Source organism: Zootoca vivipara, chromosome 2 (assembly GCF_963506605.1).
Source record: "Zootoca vivipara chromosome 2, rZooViv1.1, whole genome shotgun sequence".
Taxonomy (NCBI): Eukaryota; Metazoa; Chordata; class Lepidosauria; order Squamata; family Lacertidae; genus Zootoca; species Zootoca vivipara.
In genome coordinates this window covers 20,539,516-20,562,302 of record NC_083277.1, presented here as the reverse complement: position 1 = coordinate 20,562,302, position 22,787 = coordinate 20,539,516, and the positions used below count along the sequence as shown (strand labels likewise).

Here is a 22,787-nt window from a genome sequence, read left to right as displayed (position 1 = left end):
CACCCCGGCCCCTCTGCCGCCTCGCGCCGTCGCCACCTCAGGCCCCGCGTCTTTTTTCCCCTCACAGGTCCCTGGGCGCCATCTTACATTCAACCCGCCGCAACCAATCGGCGCCCGGGCTCGAGCTCGCGACAGCTCCGCCTCCAAGCCGCGCGAGAACTGCGCGCCGAGTAGACGCCCCTCGCCTTAAAGCGGACGACGGAGGGGACGGGAGGGGTAGGAAGGAGGGAGGGACCAGAAAGGGGGAAAGAGCGATGGGGGTGGAAGAGGGTGCCAGGGCAGGGCCCCAGGGCCGGATTTACGTATAAGATAAACAAGCTATAGCTTAGGGCCCCACTGTCTTGGGCCCCCCCAAAATATACTTCGTCTTAATTGCATTTCACTATTAATATACTTCTTCATTGTATTTCAGTTCAACAGTTACTTTGATAAAATACTGTACATATTTTGTTATGTGCAAATGGCTTGAGATACCTATTAGGTCCACAAATTACCATATAGCATATATTCAACACAAAAAACAGCAACAATTTGTTGTTGACAAAGGACAGCTGGACATATAAAGGGCCCCATTACCTTCAGTAGTGTTATGCTTAGGGCCTGGTCAGGGGGCCAAGGGGCAGGTAGTCTGGCTTGGCTGCCCTCTGCCTGCTCTTGCCCATCTCTAGTTCAAGGACCCACTTCAATCCTACAGCTCTTCCCCCCCCCAACCTGGGCCCCTCCAGAGGTTGTTAGATGCCAGTTTCCATCAGCTGCAGCCAGCAGGGCCAGTGGTTAGGGACAGTCCTGCATCATTTGGGGAGCCACAGGTTCCCCTTCCCTGGCATACTGTGCCCCCTTCCCCCAAAAGGTTAAACTCTGCTTCACCCCTACATAGGGCTCCTTTGTGACGCTGGCTCAGAAAAGCTTGCGGCACCAAGGAATTTAAGGACACTTACTCCTAGGGCAGATATGGCTGGGTCAACGTTCCAACAGCCAGACATATGGCTAATAGTCGCAGATTAATAAGAGTTGGTGTCCCACAACAAATGAGGAATCGTACACAACCTTACAGACTAATAATATTTTTCTCTAGTAAATATCCTAGCAAGAATAAGCAGTCCCTTCTACAACTGTATAAGCCATTACAGAACTTTTTTGTTAGACAGCACTGTCCCCGCACACCCCTCCATTGTAACCTGACATTTTTCTGCAGTATATTTTTGCATAGTTTCCAGTGCAAGTCCCGTGCTTCTGGGCAAGCCTGACAGAGTCTAGGAAGCTTTGAAAGTATTACAGGAATCATTCCTAAAAGAAAGAAACACTACCTAGGGCCAGGAAGAGTTGTTTAATAAAATATACAATGTTTTTATTCAAGAAGAAAGGTGCGAACTAACCTTGTAGGAAATTCTCAATTAATCACTCATCTTTATGTATTGTATTATAAAAGAACCTTATATAAAAGATCTAGATTTCCATAGCACACTGGTTCAGATAAAATCCCAAACTCATACACTGTTTTCATTTCATGAGTAGCAGGCAATATGCACATTTAGATTTGAAATACCATTCTGCAGAGCAGATTGTTATTCTTTTTCAGTTGAAATGAACTCCAATTTGGAGTGAAGGAAAAGCCAAGCAGCTATAGGCTTCTGTCTGCAGCTTAGGTAAAATGCTGTAATATCCAATCAGCAGCTTGCATAGTTGCACCCCTTTTGAAACTTTATAGCTACTGGTAGTTCAAAGAGGGAAAATCCTGCTATCACAAATTTAAAGCTGCCTAGCCATAGTTTGAAAACTCACAGTTTGAAGCTACAGAAGCATCCCTTTAATTTGAGGAAGAATAAGCCCCTAATTTTCAGCTAATACAAAGTTATAGATAAATCTTAGAAGAGTTCTCATGCTGAAGCAGCTGAAGAGTTCTCTAGGGCACAGGTCAGTAGAAGAGCTTTCAGAATAGCACAAAACTTTTACAGCTATTGAGAGATCGGATCATATAATAAAGGAGGCTAACACCTGCTCTGGAAACACTTTTGCAGACACGGAGTCTGTTCCAGGAATAAAGAATTCAGAGAATGATCAACACAGTGTTCCGCATCTTCCCAGCAAGTCCACGAAACATAGAGCCGCATCTCAAGCAATCATCACCATCCAAAAACTTTCCCTAGGCTTCAGCAAAGTTTCTCTTAAGAAATTCAGAGAAATAGCCCCAGCTTGGTTCACACAGAACTCCGCCCTTCCCAATGCATGTTAGCAATAGAAATAGTTTACAAGGAATCTTAATAGCAGTAATGCAGCTTGCTCATTTGAGATTTATGCAAATATGTGACATTCAGATGCACAAACTTAATTTGTATGTAATAATGTAAAATCTGTTCTGAATTCTCATTGCATTCAGTGGGACAGACAAGTGGATTCAGGATTGCAACATTAACTTGATTTCCATTTGTTCCCAATAGCCTTATTCAAGTGAAAAGGGATTAAGCAGGGGGAGACTGGCAAGCTAATAAATAATAATTGATCTCCAACAAAATCCCACAGCACAAAATGGAAATTAGAAAGCACATTCTTTTATCACAAGCACATTTCCTCTCCTTTCTTGCAGAGTAGTTATTTCACTATTGTTCCCCTTGAAAACAAAGGTAACTCACCTAGCAATATCTCTCAGATGGGCTAATTGAACATTTAAGCAGTTCCTGCTGTTAAATTATGCTGCCAGTGGCTACTGTCTCTATTATCTGAAATGACAACAGAAGCAGCTGTGGGCTCAGCAGACCAAACTGAGTCCACCTGAACTTGAAGCCAGTTCAACCAAAGGCTGAATATTTTAGTTTCACTGATACTATTCAGAAACATCACACAAGTTATGGCTGGAGAGAGGACTCTAACAATCACATGAAAGCAACCGTTCTCTCCCAAACCTACAGTAAAGCTACTCTCTCTTGAAGAGTATCACATTATTGACAAACCAAACCTAGCCAGCTCACTGGCCACACAGAGACCAGAGAAGTCAGTACAGAGAAATTAATAAACATGTCCAAGTTTGGTTTTTTGCTTAAAATGGGAAATGATTTAGCATCTGGATGCACATGGTCCCCCCCCCGTGAATGCTGGGAAGTGTAGTTTACCCCTCATAAAGGTACAATTCTCAGCACTCTTTTAAAAACTACCATTCCCAGGATCCTTTGGGGGAGCTCATGTGCTTTAAATGTAAGGTAAGTACATAGTTTGCTAGAAAAGTATCAATTATACCTTCTCTCCAGTATGGAGGAAAACCTGTATGGTGGTCTGGTCCATATCTGGGGACATATTTATACTACTACTGGCATTATATCTCTCCGTTTCTCCTCTCCTCTACAATGAGAATAAGAGGCCTACCTCATAGGGTTGTTGTGAGGTCACATTAAGTGTGTGCAGTTGGGTACTGCCGCTGACATAGCTGAAAACAAGAAACCAGCTCCCTAAAATACAAGCTGGCAATAGCCCATTATGTAGATCAGAGATGGCTCTGGTGAAAGTTCAGCTTTCCTGCGTGTGCCCTGCGGGACGATTGCCACGAGGCTTCCGGCAGGTGCTTCACCCAGGGCCAGCGCTGGAGGGAGAGGGCCCAGCCTGCCTCCATCTCTTATGGCCCGCACCCCAGGGACCAGGCCGGCTGTGCCAAGCCTGCAAAGGAAAAGCACGGGCTGCTTTAATATCCCCATGTGCTTGCTGACAACCTCCCACTCCACAGCACCAACAACCGGCCCTTAAGGTGGCACGGGCCAGCAGCAGCAGGTGACACAACTTCGGCTGCCATCACTCCAGCAGAGCGAAACGCCGCCGCTCGGCTTCCTCCGGCCAAGCTTCCTCGGCAGCCCCTGGCGCGCGGGTTTTGCTTTCGCGCTCTTTATTTTTTATTTTGCACCAGCAGCGACCTTGCTCAGCCAGCACCCGTCGCGCGTGGGTTGCTTGGTTGGTGCGGGGGGTGGGGGAGCGCACAGAGCGACCCGCGCGGCTTTCCGAGCCAACCCTCCTCCAGCCCACCTTAACAAGGGCCTAGGCTTGTTAACTTTGCGGCTAGACCTCGGTGTTTGTACACACTGCAGAAAATGTGCAGGACTTTAAAGGTGCAGCGACCCTCCCGCTTCGAGCCTTTCTTTTTGGGAGACGAGGCGGGCGAGTCACCCGGGGAAGAGGGAGCGAGCGATGGCCCGGGATCAGGCCTCTCCGAAGGGCCAAAGGTGAACCGAGGGAGGGAGGGAGAGAGGAGCCGGCCTCTGCGCAACCGATGTCGGATCCCTAAGCCTCGTGCGCAGCAGCGGCTCTTACGCGCGCGGACCCCGCGATGGTGCTGCCGGTGTCTTGCGCTTTGCTTCGTCCAAGCGCCGACCCTGTGGCTTGCTCCGGGCAAGGCGAGGGCGGAGGGCGGGGTGCGGAGAAGCAGTCGGCATTTCCCAGAAGCAGCAAGCGCCGCAATGGGTACTGCGAGCCAGACAGGCCTTGACAGCGGAGGGCGGGCTCGATTCGGGGCTTGGCGAGGAGGAGAGGGAGAAAGCCGGAATTGTGCAGCCGAAAGGGCACCGCGCGGCTGGACTGGGTTGCAAATCAGGCGCTTGAAGCGGTTGCCTTTTGCAGAGCCGGACAGACGCTGAAGGAGCTTTTCCTGCCTTTGTCATTGATAAAGGGCTTGCAGGGAGGTGGGGGCGGCCCTTACGGACACCAGGAATTGCTGGCATCCGTTTATCTAAAGAGACAATGGCGTGCACCTCCGGGGCTGAAGCCAAAGCGCTGCGTTAGCAGCACCAAAGTGCAAGTCTGGGTGGGCAGTGTGTATGGAGGCCCAGGCGTCAAGACTTGCTGATGCGGTCCAAAGGAAAGCAGAGCAACGCACCAGCTTGGCTGCAGGAATTGCCAACCCTCTTAGGGATTTGTGTAGGGTTTATTCCATAGGGGTTTCCCTCCCCCCCCTTCTCCAGAAGATGTCCCGCAAGGCAGAGGAGGTTTAGGATCAGAGTCTGCCTTCTCCTGGATGGGCTATCTTCCCAGGTTGACAGGCCCCCACCTACCCCTCACTTCCCACCTGGTTTAGCCAGCAAAGCTGTTTGCTGGTTGTGTCACAGGTGGGAGCTGAGTGCAGGGTAGGGATCCACTTCCTCCCCTCTGTCCCCCAATATTGCTTCTGCTACACCCCCCCAAACTGCTACACCCCCACCTCCCAACACAGATGGTATTCTGTCATCTTCCTTCTCTTCTATCAGTTCAGTTAATTTATCCATTTCTGCCTGTTTTGAATATTTTAATAGCCGCTCTCAGTCCGTGAGGATTTGTTGACATTTCCGTTTTCTAGCCCACATATTTTTTTACTAACAATTTTGAGTATCTAGATCTAAATCATGGGGGACAAGGCTGTACCTCCACAGTTGGGGGCAGTATGCCCCTGAATGCCAGATGCTGGGAATCACAAGTGGGTAGAATTCTGTTGCGTTCAGGCTGCTCAAAGGCCTCTCTGCTTGGCCACTGAGAACAGGATGGTGACTATGTGGAACCCTGGATGGATGGAGCAGGCTTGTCTTACGTCCTCAGTGTTGATTTTGTTTAATTTAACAAAATCAACACTGGGCCAAAACTCAAGGTTCTAAAGATAAAATGGAGAGTTGCAGGGGGAACTATCTGTGCCACCTGGCGCTCCTTATAGGGCTGCCATCTTTTGAAGAGCAAAAAATAGGACACTTTTGCAGACTTCTGCTTTTAATTATGGATCGCTGTGACACAACTCTCATTTTACATATCCATGAAAAAAGAGGATGTGTCCTGGAAAAAAGAGGGCATGTGGCCAACAAATATCCTCCCCTGTAAAAGCAGAGCTACGAGGTCAGACCTTGGTTGCCTTCTTTTACAAACACTATTGAAAACAACACTGGTTGAAAGAGTGGTCTGATTTAAAATACCGATGAGAAAGGCTCTCCCCCCCCCCATTGCCCATTTCTGATCCATTGTTACTGAAGTCCAAGGCAACTCTCAGATGGAGATAAAGTGCGGAAAGACTGCAAGGAGGGATGGGGGCTGGAAATAATCTCTGAAAGAGATGAGGACACTCTTTAAAAAATCATTCATACCTTTAGCCCCATCTAAGTCTGGGTGGTAGCCTCATCCTTAGTCCTAGACATACAACCCACCTAGAATCTTACTGTGGGTTGAGGAGGTGTGGAGAGGCCCAGAATCGGATGTGGCTCATCTGGCCATCAGGACTCTCTCCACGACATGCCCCCCTCTCCAAACACACCCCTCAGGTATGTGGCAACCACCAAGAAATTGAAGGGGAGCGGGGGAAATCATAATTCTAGTTTGCAGCCCCCCTTCAGAAGGGCAATAAATATTATTTGAACCTGCAGATTCAAATCAGCGTACATACACACACACAAGCACACAAACCTTGCATACAATAGCCAAGAACACGGGAAAACATAAAGAGGCTCCTCTTTTATTGATGTGATGGATCTGAAACCAGGATGCATGTTAAGGCAACTGTGCTGGCGCTGCATGCGACCATCACCCCCTGCCATGCAGGGGAAGAAAGGGGGAGGAACGTGACTCCTGAGCAACTTGGGGCAAGGTGAGAAACCGCCTGAAGAAGAAGCATCACACTTTCCCAGGATCCTCCTTCAGAGTCACCGTCCGGTTGAACACAAGCTGCGGGGGGAAAGCAAGCGACATTAGCAAGAGTCCTTTGCCAGCCAAGTTCTTCCTCCCATCACCCATTTTAGAGAGCGGCTTTTCTCTCAATAATCTGAACTTGAGGTCTTACAGCAGGGGTCCCCAGACTTACCCGGTTTTGGGCCGGTGCCCGCCGCGCCGATTGCCTGGAGGGCAGGGGAGTGCACACGCAGTGGGCCGGAGGGCGGGGGAGTGCGCGCCCATGCGCATGCGCACACACACTTACTGGCGCGCTTCCAGGTCGGAAAAATCGCCGAAAATTGTTTGTGCGCATGTGTATGGGCCTCCCCCCGACCCGGAAGTGCACCGGAAATTACCTCTTTTGGGTTGGGAGAGGCCCATACGCATGTGCACAAATGATTTTCGGCGCTTTTTTCCGATCTGGAAGTGCGCCGCCGCGCTGCGCGCCGTAAGAGCGGGCGGCGGGAGTCGTCGCGGGCCGGATTGGGAGGCCAATTGGGCCGCATCTGGCCCGCGGGCCGTAGTTTGGGGACCCTGTCTTACAGGAACCGTTAAGAGATAGAAGGAACCTCAAAGGCAGGTTCCGGGAACATTTGGCCTTCCGGACGTTGCTGAATGACTCCCATCAGCTGCAGCAACAGTGGCAACACGGTCGGGTGCAATGGGAGTTGTAGTTCAGCAACACCTGGAAAGTCAAAGGTTCCCTGTCAACACAGGGTCTCTACTGGTATATCATCCCTGGCAGGAGGCCCCATTCAACCTCTGGCTGAAAACCTCTATCAAAGGAGAGAGCCTGACATCTTCCAAAGCAGTCTGTTTCACCATCAACCGCTCATCCTGTCAAGAAGTTATCCCTTCTTGTGCAGCTGAATTTTCCTTTCCTTGCCATTTGAACTGGGGTGGGGTGGGGGGGTCGGAGGAGAGAAAAAACCCTTCCAGGTTTTTGCACCTTTTGGGAACTGACCTTTGCACCCGTGCTGTCAGGATCGACTGAGAAATAGCCAAGCCGTTCAAACTGGAATTTGGTAAAAGGCTTGGCTCCACACACAGACCTGTCCACCAGAGCCTCTTCAATCACAGAGAGGGAGTTCTGGAATGGGAGAGAGAACAGAGAGAGAAAGATGGAAAGGAGGGGGCAGAGAAGACTAAAACAAGGCAACAGAACTTCTCACAGATGGGCGGGCCAGAGAGTCTTTAGTTCTGATTAAAATATGCAACAGTACTTTACTCACCAAGGATACCCCACCCAAGGGCAAAGTGAAGTGATCACCTCAGGAAACGGGATCCACAGGGACAGCAGATCCGGCCTCCAAGGAACACACTACCTGCTGCTGCCACGGTGGCAGCAACGGCTGTGGTGTGATCCTTTTGAGACCAGATCTGCCACCTCCTTGGAAGCCCCCCACCATGCTGCCTCTACAGCAGCCTCTTCCTCCTGCCCTTGTTCCCGATGTAGATCTTCACTCAGCCCTTCTTCCCTGGCCCGGAATGGGGGGGGCGCCATTCTGCGGTTCGCCTCAGGTGCCAAAGTGCATTGGGCCGGCCCTGCTCCTCACGGGTGCAGCGCATGAACTCTTGTGGTTACCTGCCTTCACCAACTTTTGCATGGCTTGCTTGAGAGGAGATGCCCAGGTTGGCAGGCATCCGCACACTCCAATTCACTTATATACTTCCTACCAAATTGCACGGCCGCACGCAGAAGGTGCTGGCCTAGTAGCAGGAACCACCTTACAAAACTCCTTAGCAAGGTGTACATTGTTCGTACAAGGAGATGCTTCCCTGGCAGTTTCTTAGTGCCTTATATTAACCTTACCTTTTAATAATAAAAATGTCAACTTCTACTATTTTATGCCCTCTCGTTCCTCTCCTTTAATCTTGTCATATTATATAACGGAATGCGATGCCTTCTTGTTCTTGCAATTTTATCCTTTTCCATTTTTTTTAAAAAATGGAGTACCCCCTGCTTCTCAAGCATTTCCTTCTCCCAACATAGCTCCACCTCTTCCTCCTCCCTGTTTCTGTCCTCCCTAGTCCAAGGCATTAATAATAAAAAAAACACTCTTCTGGGTTCAGCACTCACAGGATTGACGTCGCTCAGGAAACCCTGTGGCACCTCTGCGGGATCTTCGGGGTTCTTGTGCAGGAACCTGCAAGCCAAAAAAAGAAAATAAAAAAAGGTTTATAGTCACATTGAGGATGAGGTTCAGCTGCCGGAACAAAAGACAAGAGGCTTCTGCTGCCCAGGCCAGCCAATGACACTCTCGTATCCTAAGCGTGGCTCTTCCAGATGCTCTCTGTAGGCCCTGGGGAACGAGCCAAGCTCAATGTTCCTTCTACCCACGGTGGAATGGAGAAAGCTGGGCAATGCAGACGGCCCGCCTCACAGAAGGTCCAGCCCATGTTCAATGAGCTCATCTCAGCCCTGACTTGGCAGGAAGCAACAGCAAAACCGTTATCTCGGGGAGAAACTCCTGTTTTGTAATGGGGCGGCTGATAAAGTTGATGTAAACTCCCCCATTAGTTACTAAGCTGATGGAGCGGAGACACTTTGCTTTAGGTCGGGAGGCAATTAGCCTTGCCGGGTTGGGTTTTCTCTGCCAAGATTAGTGTCTGAAGTCTTACTTTGCCAATCTATGGAGATCTGCACTGGTTTCCAGTTCATCTCCAGGTGCTTGTTTTAACTTTTAAAGCCCTGCATATATTTGGGCCCAGTGGCCTCCAAGACTGACTTACTTCCCTATGAATCTGAACATAAAGCATGAAACATGATGATCATCTTCAGAGGCCCTACATTGTGTGTGTGTGTGTGTGTGTGTGTGTGTGTTTTCCAGTAATAAGCTTCTTTCAGCTGTAGCATCTGGAACACCTCCCCCCTCCCTCCCCTGGAGACTTCTGAGGCACTGAGCTGAAGTCTTTCTGGTGCCAGATAGCTTTCTTTTTACCCAGGCTACCCAGAATTCCACGAGAATTCTGCAAGGTTTAAACCTGACTTTTACTCTGGCAGAGTACAGATTAGTGAATCTTGGTTCAATAAGGCTACGTCTATGCGTAGTTGCTTCGCTGCTCCCTTCACGCGACTGAGCAAACAACCAGGAATCCATAGTTAATTGCAGTCAGAACTGGGAAATGGTAGCTAATGTCTTCCAAGCAAGCTGGTATCTGAAGCCATGGTTTAAAATTGGCCTGTGGTTTCTGGCTTGTTCAGAAACCATGGTTTCCTAGTTTGAACGTAACAGGAAACTATGGTTAGCTATGGCTTCTTGGCTTATTTTGCTACCCCTGCAAATGGAGAAGCAAAGCAGCCGTGTACAGGTTCCTGAAGCTTAGTGCATAGTTCATCCAAACATGGCTGTCATCTCTGCTGTCTCTGTTTTTATGAGTTTTATAACTATTTTAGTTATTTGAACTGCTCTGAAAGAATGGTCCTTAGAGCAGCGTACAAATTCCCCAAGGAAACAAGTAAATAAATTGGAACAATATAATCAAGTTTCCCCAGAACCACCACCCCCTTTCCGGATATAGTTATGTTTGATTAAAACAGATGGCGTTTCAAGATAAACTCAAAAAGTGTTGGTACGTACTCTGTTTCCCCGAAAATAAGACGCTGTCTTTTATTTATTTTTCCTCAAGAAGACACAATATGGCTTATTTTCAGGGGATGTCTTATTTTTTAATTACATGTCCAGCCTCGCCTCTTCCTTGGCGCCCTCCAGAACTGTGCCTATCACTATGTCTTATTTTCGGGGTATGGCTTATATTGCGCAAATGCTTAGAAATCCTGCTACGGCTTTTTTTATGGGTATGTCTTATTTTTGGGGAAACAGGGTAGTACTGTCAACCCTCCTTTGATTACATAATACCACCATGCAATGCTTGAATATACAGGTGAAACTCGGAAAATTAGAATATCGTCGAAAAGTGCATTTAAAAGGTGAAACCAATATATGAGATAGATGCATGACATGCAAAGCAAGATATGCCAAGCCTTTATTTGTTGTAACTGTAATTATTTGTCATTAGGCGAGTCAATTATAAATGGAATGTAATTAATGAAATGTAATAGCGATGTTTATTTTTGTTTATTTTTGTATTATTGTAACTATTTGTTTTATTACTGTGGAATTTCCAAAAGAAAGCATTTGTAAAAATTAAAAGAAAAATAAAAAACAATAAGTTGCATTACTGAAATAAATGCACTTTTCGACGATATTCTAATTTTCCGAGTTTCACCTGTATAGCATCTGTGAGCTAAACCCAGGGGAGGAGAGAGACAAGATAAGGAAGTGGTTTTGACCCCTGTTGCTTATTCTTCTTCCCAGGATAAATAAGATCCAAGGTCAAGAGACGCATGGAGAGCCTTCTCAAACAACAGATTTGCAAAAGAGGGAGTGGTCCTAATACTCACAGTCGCTCATACTGTCGAACCTCACACACGAGAGGATTTGACACCCAGTGGATAAAGGCTTTGGGTTTCTCTGCTGCCTCCGACTTTGTACAGGTCACCTCTAACTCTTTCACACGTCCATTGGTGTCCTAGGCATGGATATGAAGGTCAGTTCCATGCAGCCACCCAGCCACTTTGCCATCATGCTTCGGGTATCTAGCTCCTTTCCCAAAACACTCCCTTGCAATGTGGAGCAGATTGCCTTCCTCATCTCTTCTGCTCAGTGCAGAGGAGAGGAATGAATTCGCCACGACCAGCTCACTTGCTCTTGCATGACCTCAAATCCATGGCTGTTATCTCCCTAAAAGTTCATTGCAGTTCCATTTAAGTGACTGGCTAGCTCATCTGGCCAGTTGCAGAGAAGTCAATAAATTATTTTCCAACTCATAATAGAGACATTTTGGTTGTTTCTTCATATCAAGAGAGCAGCCCAAAAGCTGATTCAGAGCTGATCTGGCACACATATAAGCTATTTCAACAGGACACAGAAGAAACTAGGAATTTACAAATATGAAACACTTCAAGACACTATTCATAAAAATCACAACCCAACAGGAACCAAAAGCAAAATTACCAGGCCACAAAAATATATCATGTTTGGACATACAGCACTTTCTTTCAAAAGCATGGGATGAGGTTGGGAAACTCCAATAAACAGACTTGGGCTCAGCTGAATTTCATTTGGAAAAATGTAGAGGCCACCACAGAGAAGGCCCTGCTGTGCTCTTGCAGATAACACATCATAGTAGAAGAGTTTGGATTTGATACCCCGCTTTATCACAACCTGAAGGAGTCTCAAAGCGGCTAACAATCTCCTTTCCCTTCCTCCCCCACAACAGACACCCTGTGAGGTGGGTGGGGCTGAGAGACTTCAGAGAAGTGTGACTAGCCCAAGGTCACCCAACAGCTGCATGTGGAGGAGCGGGGAAGCGAACCTGGTTCCCCAGATTACGAATCCACTGCTCTTAACCACTACACCACACTAATACTGGTTTATGCAACTGCATAGGCACCAGAAAAATGGATTTCCCCCTCTTTTACTCCAATCTCAGGAATGAAATATTCAACTGGAACAGGATGTTGGGGCAGATGAGCTTAATCACACAGTGCCTGCAGCAACTTTGGGTAGTTCCAGCCTTAGCAAGAGAGATAAACTTAAGCTTCAGAAAACACTGTGGAGGAGAACCAGGGAACTGGTGTGTGTGTGTTTTCTACTACTGCAAGCAACCGCAAAGCTTATTTGATCAAAACACAGGTGTGAGATCTGTTGGGTTTTTTTATTTTATTTTAAAGAATTAGATTTCACCACTTGCAAAAGACAAAAACCACTAAGCAGGTAGAGAATTGGGAGAAGGACCTAGCAGAGCCACAGCTGGCTCAAGGGGTGTCCATCCAGAGCTGTAAGCATAGCTGCTGGAACAGTCCATGAGGATGATCTAAGCTGGGAGCCACAACCGATGCTTTCTTTTATGGGAAGTTCATGGGCCCTGATCTACAGGGATAGCTGCAGAGCTGCGGTAAGAGGGCTGTAAGGAGATGCCACGGCAGACTCACCTTAATTATGTTCTGGACAGCAATGACGTAGCCCGTGTGCCTCAAACCCACTGGCTGGCCAGGCGCCAGGCGCTTGTAACCTTTCTCTGGCACCTGGCGTGGAAGTGGAGACCAAACAAGGGGAATCAAATCACTTTAATCCGCTGGCACATGGATGTAAAAACGTTCTGTACTAAACTGCCAGTTCTTATGAGCCAGTTCTCCAGGGACCTGCAACATAGCTCCTCGTAGCTATTCTCACAGATCCCCATAATAATAATAATAATAATAATAACAACAACAATACTTTATTATTTATACCCTGCCCATCTGGTTGGGTTTTCTTAGCCATTCTGGGCAGCTCCCAACAGAATATTAAAAACACAATATCTGAAAAAGTGCATGCACACAAAAGCTCATACCAATGACAAACTTAGTTGGTCTCTAAGGTGCTACTGGAAGGATTTTTTTATTTTGTTTCAAAAAAACGATAGAACATCAAACATTAAAAACTGCCCTAAACAGGGCTGCCTTCAGATGCCTTCTAAAAGTCAGGTAGTTGTTTATTTCCTTGACATATGATGGGAGGGTGTTCCACTGGGTGGGTGCCGCTACCGAGAAGGCCCTCTGCCTGGTTCCCTGTAACCTCACTTCTCTCAGTGAGGGAACCACCAGAAGGCCCTCGGAGCTGGACCTCCATGTCCGGGCTGAACGATGGGGGTGGAGATGCTCCTTCAGAAGCATCTCTCCACAGGGCATGGCAGCCTTGGCCAGAACAGCGCAGCTAGCAATCAGCTGGGCACCTGAACTCTTGGCCCACAGCTCCAACGCTCTGTAGGGACAGATCCTGTCATAGCTCAGGATTCACCCATCACAGGAAGGGGGCAGAGTTAGGGCTCCTGCTGAAATCTGGCCAAGATGATGACCTGGTTAATATGCCTGCAGAATGTTGCCTGGTGTGGGCGGTCAGAGAACAGCCCTTAGTCCCAAGTGGGCATGGATATTCCAGGCAAAAAAGGCAAACAATTTGCTTCCGGTTGTTTAAGAGACAGTCAAATGAAGCTCAGACAGAAAACAAGAGGAGAGGGAAAGGTGTGCCCTTAGAAGATTGGCAGGGGGCGGGTTGGAATAAGCCTCATTATAATATGTTTGCACGACAAAACATACTTTTTAATAATATAACCATGTGTGTGTATACAGTGGTACCTCGACTTACAAACAACTTGACACCCGAATTTTTCGACTTACGAATGAAAAAAATGGCTGCACGCTTAAAAAATTTTTGAACATCCGAACGAAAACCATTGGCGGTTTTAGATGCGGTTTACTCGACTTACGAATTTTTAGATGCGGTTTCCTCGACTTACGAATTTTTTCCGAATATTTTCCCCCCAATGCATTCCTATGGGAAACCGCTTTTTTTAGACTTACGAACTTTTCGACCTACAAATGTGCATTTGGAACGGATTAAGTTTGTAAGTCGAGGTTCCACTGTACAAATACTCAGGAACATATTAGTGTATAACATTTATATTGGGCAGTGCAGTGATTTTTTTAATATTTTTTTTATCTCAAATGTAGTGTTATTAGGACAAGGAGCATCTTTCCAAGTAAGACAGGTGCCAATTACAAGCTGCCAATCTGTCCAAACACAGAGCAAAGGGCATGGATCTGGGGTTCAGCTCATCTACCACCAGGCCTAGTTTTGGCAGGAAAGCCAGCCTACATGAACAGGGCCCCTTTGGGTGCCAAAAGATGTTTTCTTGTGTGCATGGTTCTCATTTTTAAAACCTGCATTTTCAAAAGATCGTGCAGAGATGGTCCAGGCCAGTAGAAGTGGCCACAAGGTGGACTTCTAATACAAAGAGCCAATGACGGATTCAAAATACACTCTCCGAGTCAGAGGAGCCGGCGCTACAAAGAGAAGTGAATTAATCTGCAGTGCAGGCATGGCTGCCGTCCAGAGAATGCAAAAGCTACACAAAATTGCTGGGGGGGAAAGAAAAGGTGGAACGGCAAATGACAATGGTGACGGCCAAGACCACCAGGAACTATGGGCAACTTGAAGATACATACCCTAAAACACCCTCCCATACAGGGATCAGTGGAGACAGCAAAGTCCCTTTAAAATAAGAGAGAGCCTTTGTGCTGACCGGAACGCATTTTACAAACCCCGTTTTATAGCAAGGAAGAGATTATGCCAGACATCCCCAAACTTTGGCCCTCCAGATGTTTTGGACTACAATTCCCATCTTCCCCGACCACTGGTCCTGTTAGCTAAGGGATCATGGGAGTTGTAGGCCAAAACATCTGGAGGGCCACAGTTTGGGGATGCCTGGATTATGCCTCATCCGGTCCAGAGTCCTACAGCAGGATGAAGTACACCCAGCTGGCAACTGGTTGAGGCGCCCACAATTTTTTCAGCACCCCATTTTGTGCCCCCAGCATCACAAATATCAGCTTTCTTCTCTTCCTCAATGCATTGCCTCTCCCTCCTTCCCTCCCCGCACCACCACCACCCACAGGCTCACCTCCCGGAAGTCACTCTGCTCAATATAGACGGTTGGCTGGAAGGGGACTTTGTGGAAACCTTTGGTCTCATCGGCGGGGAAATTGGGTACGTCGATTTCTAAGGCCTGTGAGGAAGAAAGGAAGGGTTGGTGCACACTCGCCGGGGGTGCTAAGAGAGGTCTAGATTTTACAGGTAGGTGGGCAAGGTGGCAAGCCGCCCAGCCCCCACGCTGCAAAGACCACAGGCTTACTTTGTGCGGTGCAGGAAAATTGACGATGGTCACGCACAGTGGTTCCAGCACAGCCATGACACGGGGCGCCTGTTCGTTCAGCACATCCCGCACACAGGCTTCCAGCATATGAGGCTCCATTGTGCACTGGGCGACTGTCACGCCCACCTGTCGAGAAGAGGTTGGAGTGAGCCAAGCAACAGGGAAAGGCCAACCCACTAGCTCCAAGCAAGGGGTGAAGGACATTTCCCCCCCCATCTCTCTCTCCAAGGGCTGAACTCCCTTTGGGGAAAGTGGTCCCCAGGGGAAATGGGGGGGCCTACACACTTGTGGTGGGAGGTGCCAAAATACGCACACCCCATCCACTCATCACAAACTTTCCTCTGCTTGGCTTCCACACAAAGACAGGGAACTGAAAAGAAAGGGATCTGATGACATGGGAATAAATCTCTTCTTGAATGATCAGCTCACTGAGCAGAGGAACGGCGGGGGGAAAGAGGCACGGCTTGGAGGGAGTGCGGGGCAGTCTCGATGAAGATGCCTGACAAGACAGATTAGGCCCACGGAGCAGGGATTCTTCATCCCGGCTCTAAGGGGAAGATAGCCGCCCTGTAGCTCAGTGGCAGGGCATCTGCTTTGCATTCAGAAGGTCCCGGGTTCAATCCCCAGCATCTCCCGAGCAGTGCTGGGAAAGACTCCCTGCCTGAAACCCTGGAGAGACGCCACCAATCAGGGCAGACAATACTGAGCTAGATGGACCAATGGCCCAACTCGGTTTAAGGCAGGCTCCTATGTTCCTATGCCAAGACCTAGGCTGTTTTCAGGGGCCACAATCCCAATCTCTCCAATGCCCATATAGCTCCAGGGAGATGGCACTTTCCCCCGCTGCCTCTGGAGGCAGCTTAGCAGGAATCCAAGAGGTTCTTTAGTCAGGTCCGCGTTGAAGCCATGTACAGTAAGGGGGGGGGGAAAGTATTTGTTCCCCTGCTAAATTTGCCCGTTTGTCCTCTGACGAAGAAATGACCAGAGTGGATCTGCAAAGAGGACAAAATACCTCCTTGAGATGTGTGCAAACCTGGTGGCCACCTACAAGAAACGCCTGACCTCTGTAATTGCCAACAAGGGTTTTGCCACCGAGTACTAAGTCGTCTTTTGCAAGGGGATCAAATACTTATTTCACTCATTATAACGCACATCAACCTCTTGACTTTTGTCTTCTGGATTTCTGTGGGCTTTCCTGCTGTTATTCTGTCTCTCACAGCTACAATAAACCTACCATTAAAATTATGGACTGGTCATTTCTTCGTCAGAGGGCAAACGGGCAAATTTAGCAGGGGATCAAATTCTCTTCCCCCCCTCACTGTAACTGAGAAGCATCTCCACAACAAGGGTGCTGGGAGTGCGTACTGCTGCTCACGCCATGCCCCAAAGGAAAAAGTGGTGCGTAAGCTCCATGACGCATAAGCAAAATCTGGAACAGGGCCTGAACTCTATACCCAGCACCCCATAGCATTTAGGCACCCACACTTTCCCCTTGGCCGAGCTGCAGCGAACCCCAAAGGACATGTCTTTACCCTGGCACAGAAGTTGTTGATTGCCTCTGCCGGGAACCCCCGGCGCCGCAGAGCTGTCAGCGTAAAGAGTCGTGGGTCATCCCAGTCCCTGGAATGGCAACGGCAGCAGTGAGTGGCAAGAGGCAAAAAGAAGCCTTGCTCCAAAACATACCTGCCCAGTCCCTTCCCAGCATGCTATGCACACATTCCCTCGTCCCCTGCAAAAACAAACAAACCTGGGACTACAGTACTGAAGTGAAAAAGGGCCTTGTGCAGCAACCAAGGGACTAAGGGCTGCTTGGGTGGGTGGGTTTGGAATATGCATGTGCTAGATCAGGGTTCCCCAAAATAAGGCCCGCAGGCTGAGGCTCATTAGAAACCCCGGGGATTCTTGCTAGCCGCTACCGCTGGCCGCTCTCACTGGCACGGCACGGCTGCCCACTTCCGCATCGGAAAGGCGCTGGAAATAGCTTGTGTGCATGTGCAAGCGTCATTTCCGGTGCACTTCCGGGCCGGAGGAACTATTTTTGGCGCCTTTCCAACCCGGAAGTGGCCTGGAAATCGCGTGTGTGCATGCGTATGGGCGCACGCACCCGCACGCTCCGGCCCGCTGCGCAATTGGTGCAGCGGGCACCAGCCCAAAGCTGGGTAAGTTTGGGGACCCCTCTGCTAGATTCTCTTATAAGCCACCTTGAGGATCCTTACATCAAAAGGTGGGATTATAGATCTTCTAAAATGTCTGAGGCCGCCAGAGGGAGAGGACGCAGTAGCAAAGCACCCCTCCATCCAGCTGAATTACTGCCTTCTTAGGTGGATGTGAAGGGCTTTGGTGTTCAGAAAGCCCTCCAGGTGTTCTTGGACTGCTATTCCCACCAGCCTCAGCAAACACGGCTAAATGGCAAGGGATTATGGGAGCTGTAGTCCAACAACGTCTGGAGGCACCTGGAAGGGAGTGCTGCTCATATTACAAAAGCCCTTTCCGCTGTTCGAACAAAACTTCACAGGCTGAGGCACTGGGCCATCCAAGGAGGGACGTGAACCCAGGGTTGTGGGGAGGGGCAGCATTAAGGGCTGGGAACAACCTTGGGGATGGATCAGAGATTTTGCCCAGAAATAGGTAAAAAAAAACCTCATTCAGGGTATCTTGCAAGTGGATTATTCCATAAAATTACTTGGGAGCCTCATGTTCCTGTTATGGACCTGAGGCCGATTATATTTCGTGAAGTACCTTGGCAGTGGTGCTTTGCCCTGAAAGGGGGCATACAAATACTTCAAATAATAATAGTTTAAAAAATTCAAACCCTGTCCCTCACCTGACAGCCCCTGAATCTACCAGGCGAATGATCTTGCGTTTGGAGACCACTGTGTAGAGGAGATTGAGGCGCCCGTATTCCCACTGCACGGGGCAGTAGACATCCAGGGCGTTGCACAGCCAGAAATAGGAGGAGCGTCTGCCGAGAGAAGAGAGAGAAGCAGCTATCAGAGCAGCAATGGGGAACCTTTCTCTGGTCCGGGGGCTACATTCTGTGCTGGGCAACCTGGCGAGGGCCGCGTGGTGGATGGGGTCGGAGACAAAACTGGTCACAGGAACATCTGGAACATTTTGCCTTCATACAATAGTCTGTTTTCTACACTGTCACACAGCTTTCCCTATCCTCCTTACATGCCGCCAAGAGGTTCTATTCGAGTTCAACAAGGCTTGCGTTTGGCTTCTCTAACTTAAGCCCATTAGATCTAGTTTTCTCCTTTGCCATGAGGACTAGAAGCTTGCGGTCCACTAGAGGTAAAGCCAGAATCCTCAGGATAGGATACCCAAGTGGCAGATTCTGCCCCTGTACAGATGAGGAGTCTACACATCCATAGAAATCCAAGCCTTCTAAACCTGGGGTTCTATTTCTCCTCATAGGATAAGGGATTCCGCTATATGCCTGTGGTTGCTCCCCACAACAGGAGAGCGTCGCAGCCATTTCCCAATCGAGCAAGGAGCTCTGTGCCTCTCACCTGGCCTGGAACTCTTTGGTACAGAGCGAGTGAGTGATGTTCTCTATGGAGTCGCAGAGGCAGTGTGTGTAGTCGTAAGTGGGATAGATGCACCTGGAACCCAAGGTACAGCCGTGAGGTCAAGACCTCCAGAACCAGAACCAGCCCACCTCTATGCAGCTCAACTCTTCCCCCCCATCCTACCCAGCCATCAACCCCTCCCTCAAAATGCTCTTGCAGATCCACCGTCCTACCATGGCGTGTGCCCTTGCTTTTAAGTCTGCTTGGGGGAAAAGCCAGCCTTCCCACCTGAGGAGAGCAAGGGTCGACTGTGGCCAAGGGGATGGCATCCTGCTCAAATTCAGAAGCACTCTCCCTCCCCCCCTCCCCAAATCCGAGAGCCCCAGCATTATTATTTATTACTTGTACCCTGCCCATCTGGCTGGGTTTCCCCAGCCACTCTGGGCGGCTTCCAACAAAAATTGAAATTATTATTTTATTATTATTTAATTTATCTCTTTGACATCTGATGGGAGGGCGTTCCACAGGGCGGGCGCCACTACCGAGAAGGCCCTCTGCCTGGTTCCCTGTAGTTTTGCTTCTCGCAGTGAGGGAACTGCCAGAAGGCCCTCGGCGCTGGACCTCAGTGTCCGGGCAGAACAATGGGGGTGGAGACGCTCCTTCATGTATACTGGGCCGAGGCCATTTAGGACTTTAAAGGTCAACACCAACACTTTGAATTGTGCTCGGAAACGTACTGGGAGCTTCTGAGCCATAGTTGCCAAAAATGTTTATTGGATTTGTGAGCCGCCATTTTTCCAATGCCCCTGAGGTGGTTTGTAAGTTTTAAACAGCAAAACAGACACACGATATGAAACGTAAAAGGGACAAGAGTCCCATGGGGGCAACTGGGAGCCGATGGAATGGGGGCACCCTTGGCCTGGCCTCCCTCGCTTCCACCTTCCCTCAGAGCACGCAGGTCTTTAGCAGGCCCAGGGAAGGTTCTCGCCGCAATGGTTCTCCTCAGGCCATGGATGGTTCTGTCAGGGCCTGGTGGTCCATGTGCCTAGTCTCCCTCACTTCCATTTCCCTTCAGGGCATGCAGGGCTTTCTTAAGAAAGCCCTGTGGCACAGCCATCCATCCCAACAGAAAATGTGGGCCAGAAACACCTTGCTTTGCCTAACCCGTCTCTGCACCATCAACCCCAAGCGAGATGTTCCACAGGGTTTCCACCCAACCCAACCCTCCATTACTCGCACCAGACACCCCCCGTCTTGCGTACCACTTGTCCCCGGTGCGGTGATGTGGGGTGTATTTGATGCGGTAGGCAACGGGGTCCATCTTCCCGTCTTCCATCACCAGCTTCATGCGCAGCGTGGCCTCGCCCTCCGCAAACTTCCCCTTGCGCATGTCCTGCAGAGGAGGAACCCATGCTGGAGCTTTGAGCCAGTCAGATGTGGAAGCTCACCGCGAGGTTAAAAAATGGCAGCTTCTGCTGCCTCAGTTTCTGCCCCGGCAGGAGCAGCCTTCTAGTTGTTCTGCTCTGCAGGCAGACACATGTATATACTGTGCACAAAGGCTGCTCCCCAAAATGCCAATGAAGCCCAAGGAATGCAATCAGAGCAACATATTTTTAAAAAAATTATTTTACAAAATCCTGCTTCCAAGATTCGGTTGTTTCAATGAGTTTTTGACCAGTAATGAAAGGAAATAAACTGAGTTGAAGGGCCCATATAGAGGTAGTCAACCTCCAGATATCTGTTGGACTACAACTCCCATCATGCCCAACCATGGGCCACACTGGCTAAAGCTGATGGGAGTTGTAGCACCATGTTGGCTACCCCCAAATTAGGACAAAGGACAATAGCCATCTAAGGAGGGCAGGGAGAGAGGTGTACAAAATAAGGACTTTGATTGCTGGACGCACACCTGTATAATTACTACAGGCATAACCATGAGGGCTAGAAACTTGTTGTAGTGGTTGTTTTTTAAAAACCCCAAAAAGACAAGGCCGAGAATGCTGAATTCTCTAGCAGGGGAAGCCACCCTAGATTGCGCACATGAAATGGGAGTACCTCAAAAAGCAGGAGCGATTCCTCGACCGGTCGGTCTCGCCATGGAGAAGGGGGTGGATTATGTCCCTTGATTTCTTCCACCTTCTGGTGGCAAACGTAAGCATGGCCCCTGACGGAGGGAAAGGACACAACCCGTCACAAGGGAAGGAAGAATGCACCTGTCAGATGTTATTTTAAACCCTTTCCCCCATGTTCTTTTTTTATATAATTACGTTATTTACAACACAGTCCACAACAACTCATACATACAAACAAACAAACCCACCACCATTGACAATTTAATTATCAAAATTAACTTCTATCCCCTTACACAAAGAAAACATGACATAAAAATAAAAGACTTCCTTTATCCTGTAAATGGCCTCCTTATTTACTTCTTGTATACTGTTTCTTTTATATGTGATCATTACAACTTTTTCTAATTATGACTTAAAAAACCTCAAAGTCTCCTGTAGAAATTAATTGAAACAAGTCCAGGTGTATATTTTGGGGCACTGTTTGGTAAAGTACTCTCTGCATTTCCCCCATTCTTTTTGAAATTGTTGTCTGGGTTGTCCCCTAATTGTCTCTGTTAATCTGGCCAATTCAGTACAATCTAGTAATCTATCCTGCCATTCCTTTTTTGTTGGCACAAATTCTTTTTTCCAATTTCTGGCAATTAAGGTCCTCGCTGCACCTGTGGCATAAAGGAATATTTTCCGATCTTCTTTATTCCTGTTATTCCTAATAGGAAAGCTTTCACAAAGTTATATTTAAACATTTTTTAAAAGTTCATTATATACTAAATCCTAGAAGCTTTTGGTTTTTTTCACAGCTCCACCAGATATGTATAAATGTCCCTTCCGCTTTATCACACCTCCAACACAGGTTAGCTTTTGTTTTATACATTTTAGCTATTTCCTCCTTTTCATCATCTACCCTCCTCACCTCCAGATGAGATCCACTGCCCAGGTGTACAGCTGGTCAAAGTAGTCGGAGGCGTGCGTCACCGCACAGGGGGTGTACCCTGGGGAAAATAAGGCTAGGTCATAAGAAAGTGTGCACCCTTCATGCCGTCATTGGCCCAGTCCCCACCGCTCCCCTCAAGCCCACATCTTAGGGCAACAAATCCCCGAAACCCACGCTCAGACATCAGGTCGGTCACTGTGAGAACAGGATGCTGGACTAGATGGGGCCACTGACTGCCTGATCCAGCTGTCTCCTCTCGTATAACAAGGTGTTGCTAGTCCTAAAAGCTTCATGTAAACAAGCCATCCGTAAGGGCAGAAACCCCCAAACTGCGGCCCTCCAGATGTTTTGGCCTACAACTCCCATGATCCCTAGCTAACAGGACCAGTGGTCGGGGAAGATGGGAATTGTAGTCCAAAACATCTGGAGGGCCAAAGTTTGGGGATGCCTGCGTAAGGGCCTCATTGTTGCACTTGAGCTTCTCACCGTGGTGCAAATTGGACTAACCAATTTGGTTGTTTTTTCTGTGGTTACCAGCACCATTTTTTTCTAGAATAGTTGTAAGGGGTTGGGCTTACAGGGAACAGCCACCCCTCATCAAATCCAGCTCTTCGAACGGCTCTGACAACAGCAGAGGGGCAGGAGACAGGAAGGAGGAAGTGAGCGGAGCGGGGCCGGGCTCAGGCAGCATCCAAGAGCACTACCTGCAGCCTGTGATACCAGCAAGGGAGGAGGGGCCAGCAGGGGTTTCTAGCGGGGAAACATCAGAGGGGCGTCCTTTCAAATTCACCCCGGAACTGAGGCGATCAGCGGCTCGCAAATGCAGGGGGCGGAGATTTGGGGGTCCCAAAACTACTCTGCTGGGGGAGGAGCCGA

General features: G+C 48.6%; 2 protein-coding genes across 4 annotated transcripts in view; both read right to left on the bottom strand.

The window, feature by feature from the left end:
* The window catches only part of QRICH1 (glutamine rich 1), a 29,029-nt gene extending 28,878 nt beyond the window's left edge, over positions 1-151 (bottom strand). The window contains exon 1 of one of the 3 annotated variants that reach the window (XM_060271271.1): positions 88-151. The gene's annotated coding sequence lies outside the window, so the exon portion shown is untranslated. Of the gene's footprint in view, positions 1-3 lie in introns of all 3 variants that reach the window. The other 2 variants (XM_035106842.2, XM_035106843.2) reach the window with 2 other exon arrangements.
* A 6,275-nt stretch (positions 152-6,426) lies between these two features.
* QARS1 (glutaminyl-tRNA synthetase 1) overlaps positions 6,427-22,787 on the bottom strand; it is a 32,457-nt gene continuing 16,096 nt past the window's right edge. The window contains exons 12-24 of the mRNA XM_060271270.1: positions 21,891-21,969; positions 20,964-21,072; positions 20,171-20,301; positions 18,909-19,001; positions 18,221-18,358; positions 16,929-17,016; positions 15,376-15,522; positions 15,145-15,249; positions 12,635-12,727; positions 11,042-11,169; positions 8,717-8,783; positions 7,601-7,726; positions 6,427-6,651 (exon numbers count right to left, since the gene is read on the bottom strand). Coding sequence (XP_060127253.1) covers positions 6,601-6,651; positions 7,601-7,726; positions 8,717-8,783; positions 11,042-11,169; positions 12,635-12,727; positions 15,145-15,249; positions 15,376-15,522; positions 16,929-17,016; positions 18,221-18,358; positions 18,909-19,001; positions 20,171-20,301; positions 20,964-21,072; positions 21,891-21,969 — 1,355 coding nt within the window. The 3' untranslated portion in view covers positions 6,427-6,600. The remainder of the gene's footprint in view (positions 6,652-7,600; positions 7,727-8,716; positions 8,784-11,041; positions 11,170-12,634; positions 12,728-15,144; positions 15,250-15,375; positions 15,523-16,928; positions 17,017-18,220; positions 18,359-18,908; positions 19,002-20,170; positions 20,302-20,963; positions 21,073-21,890; positions 21,970-22,787) is intronic.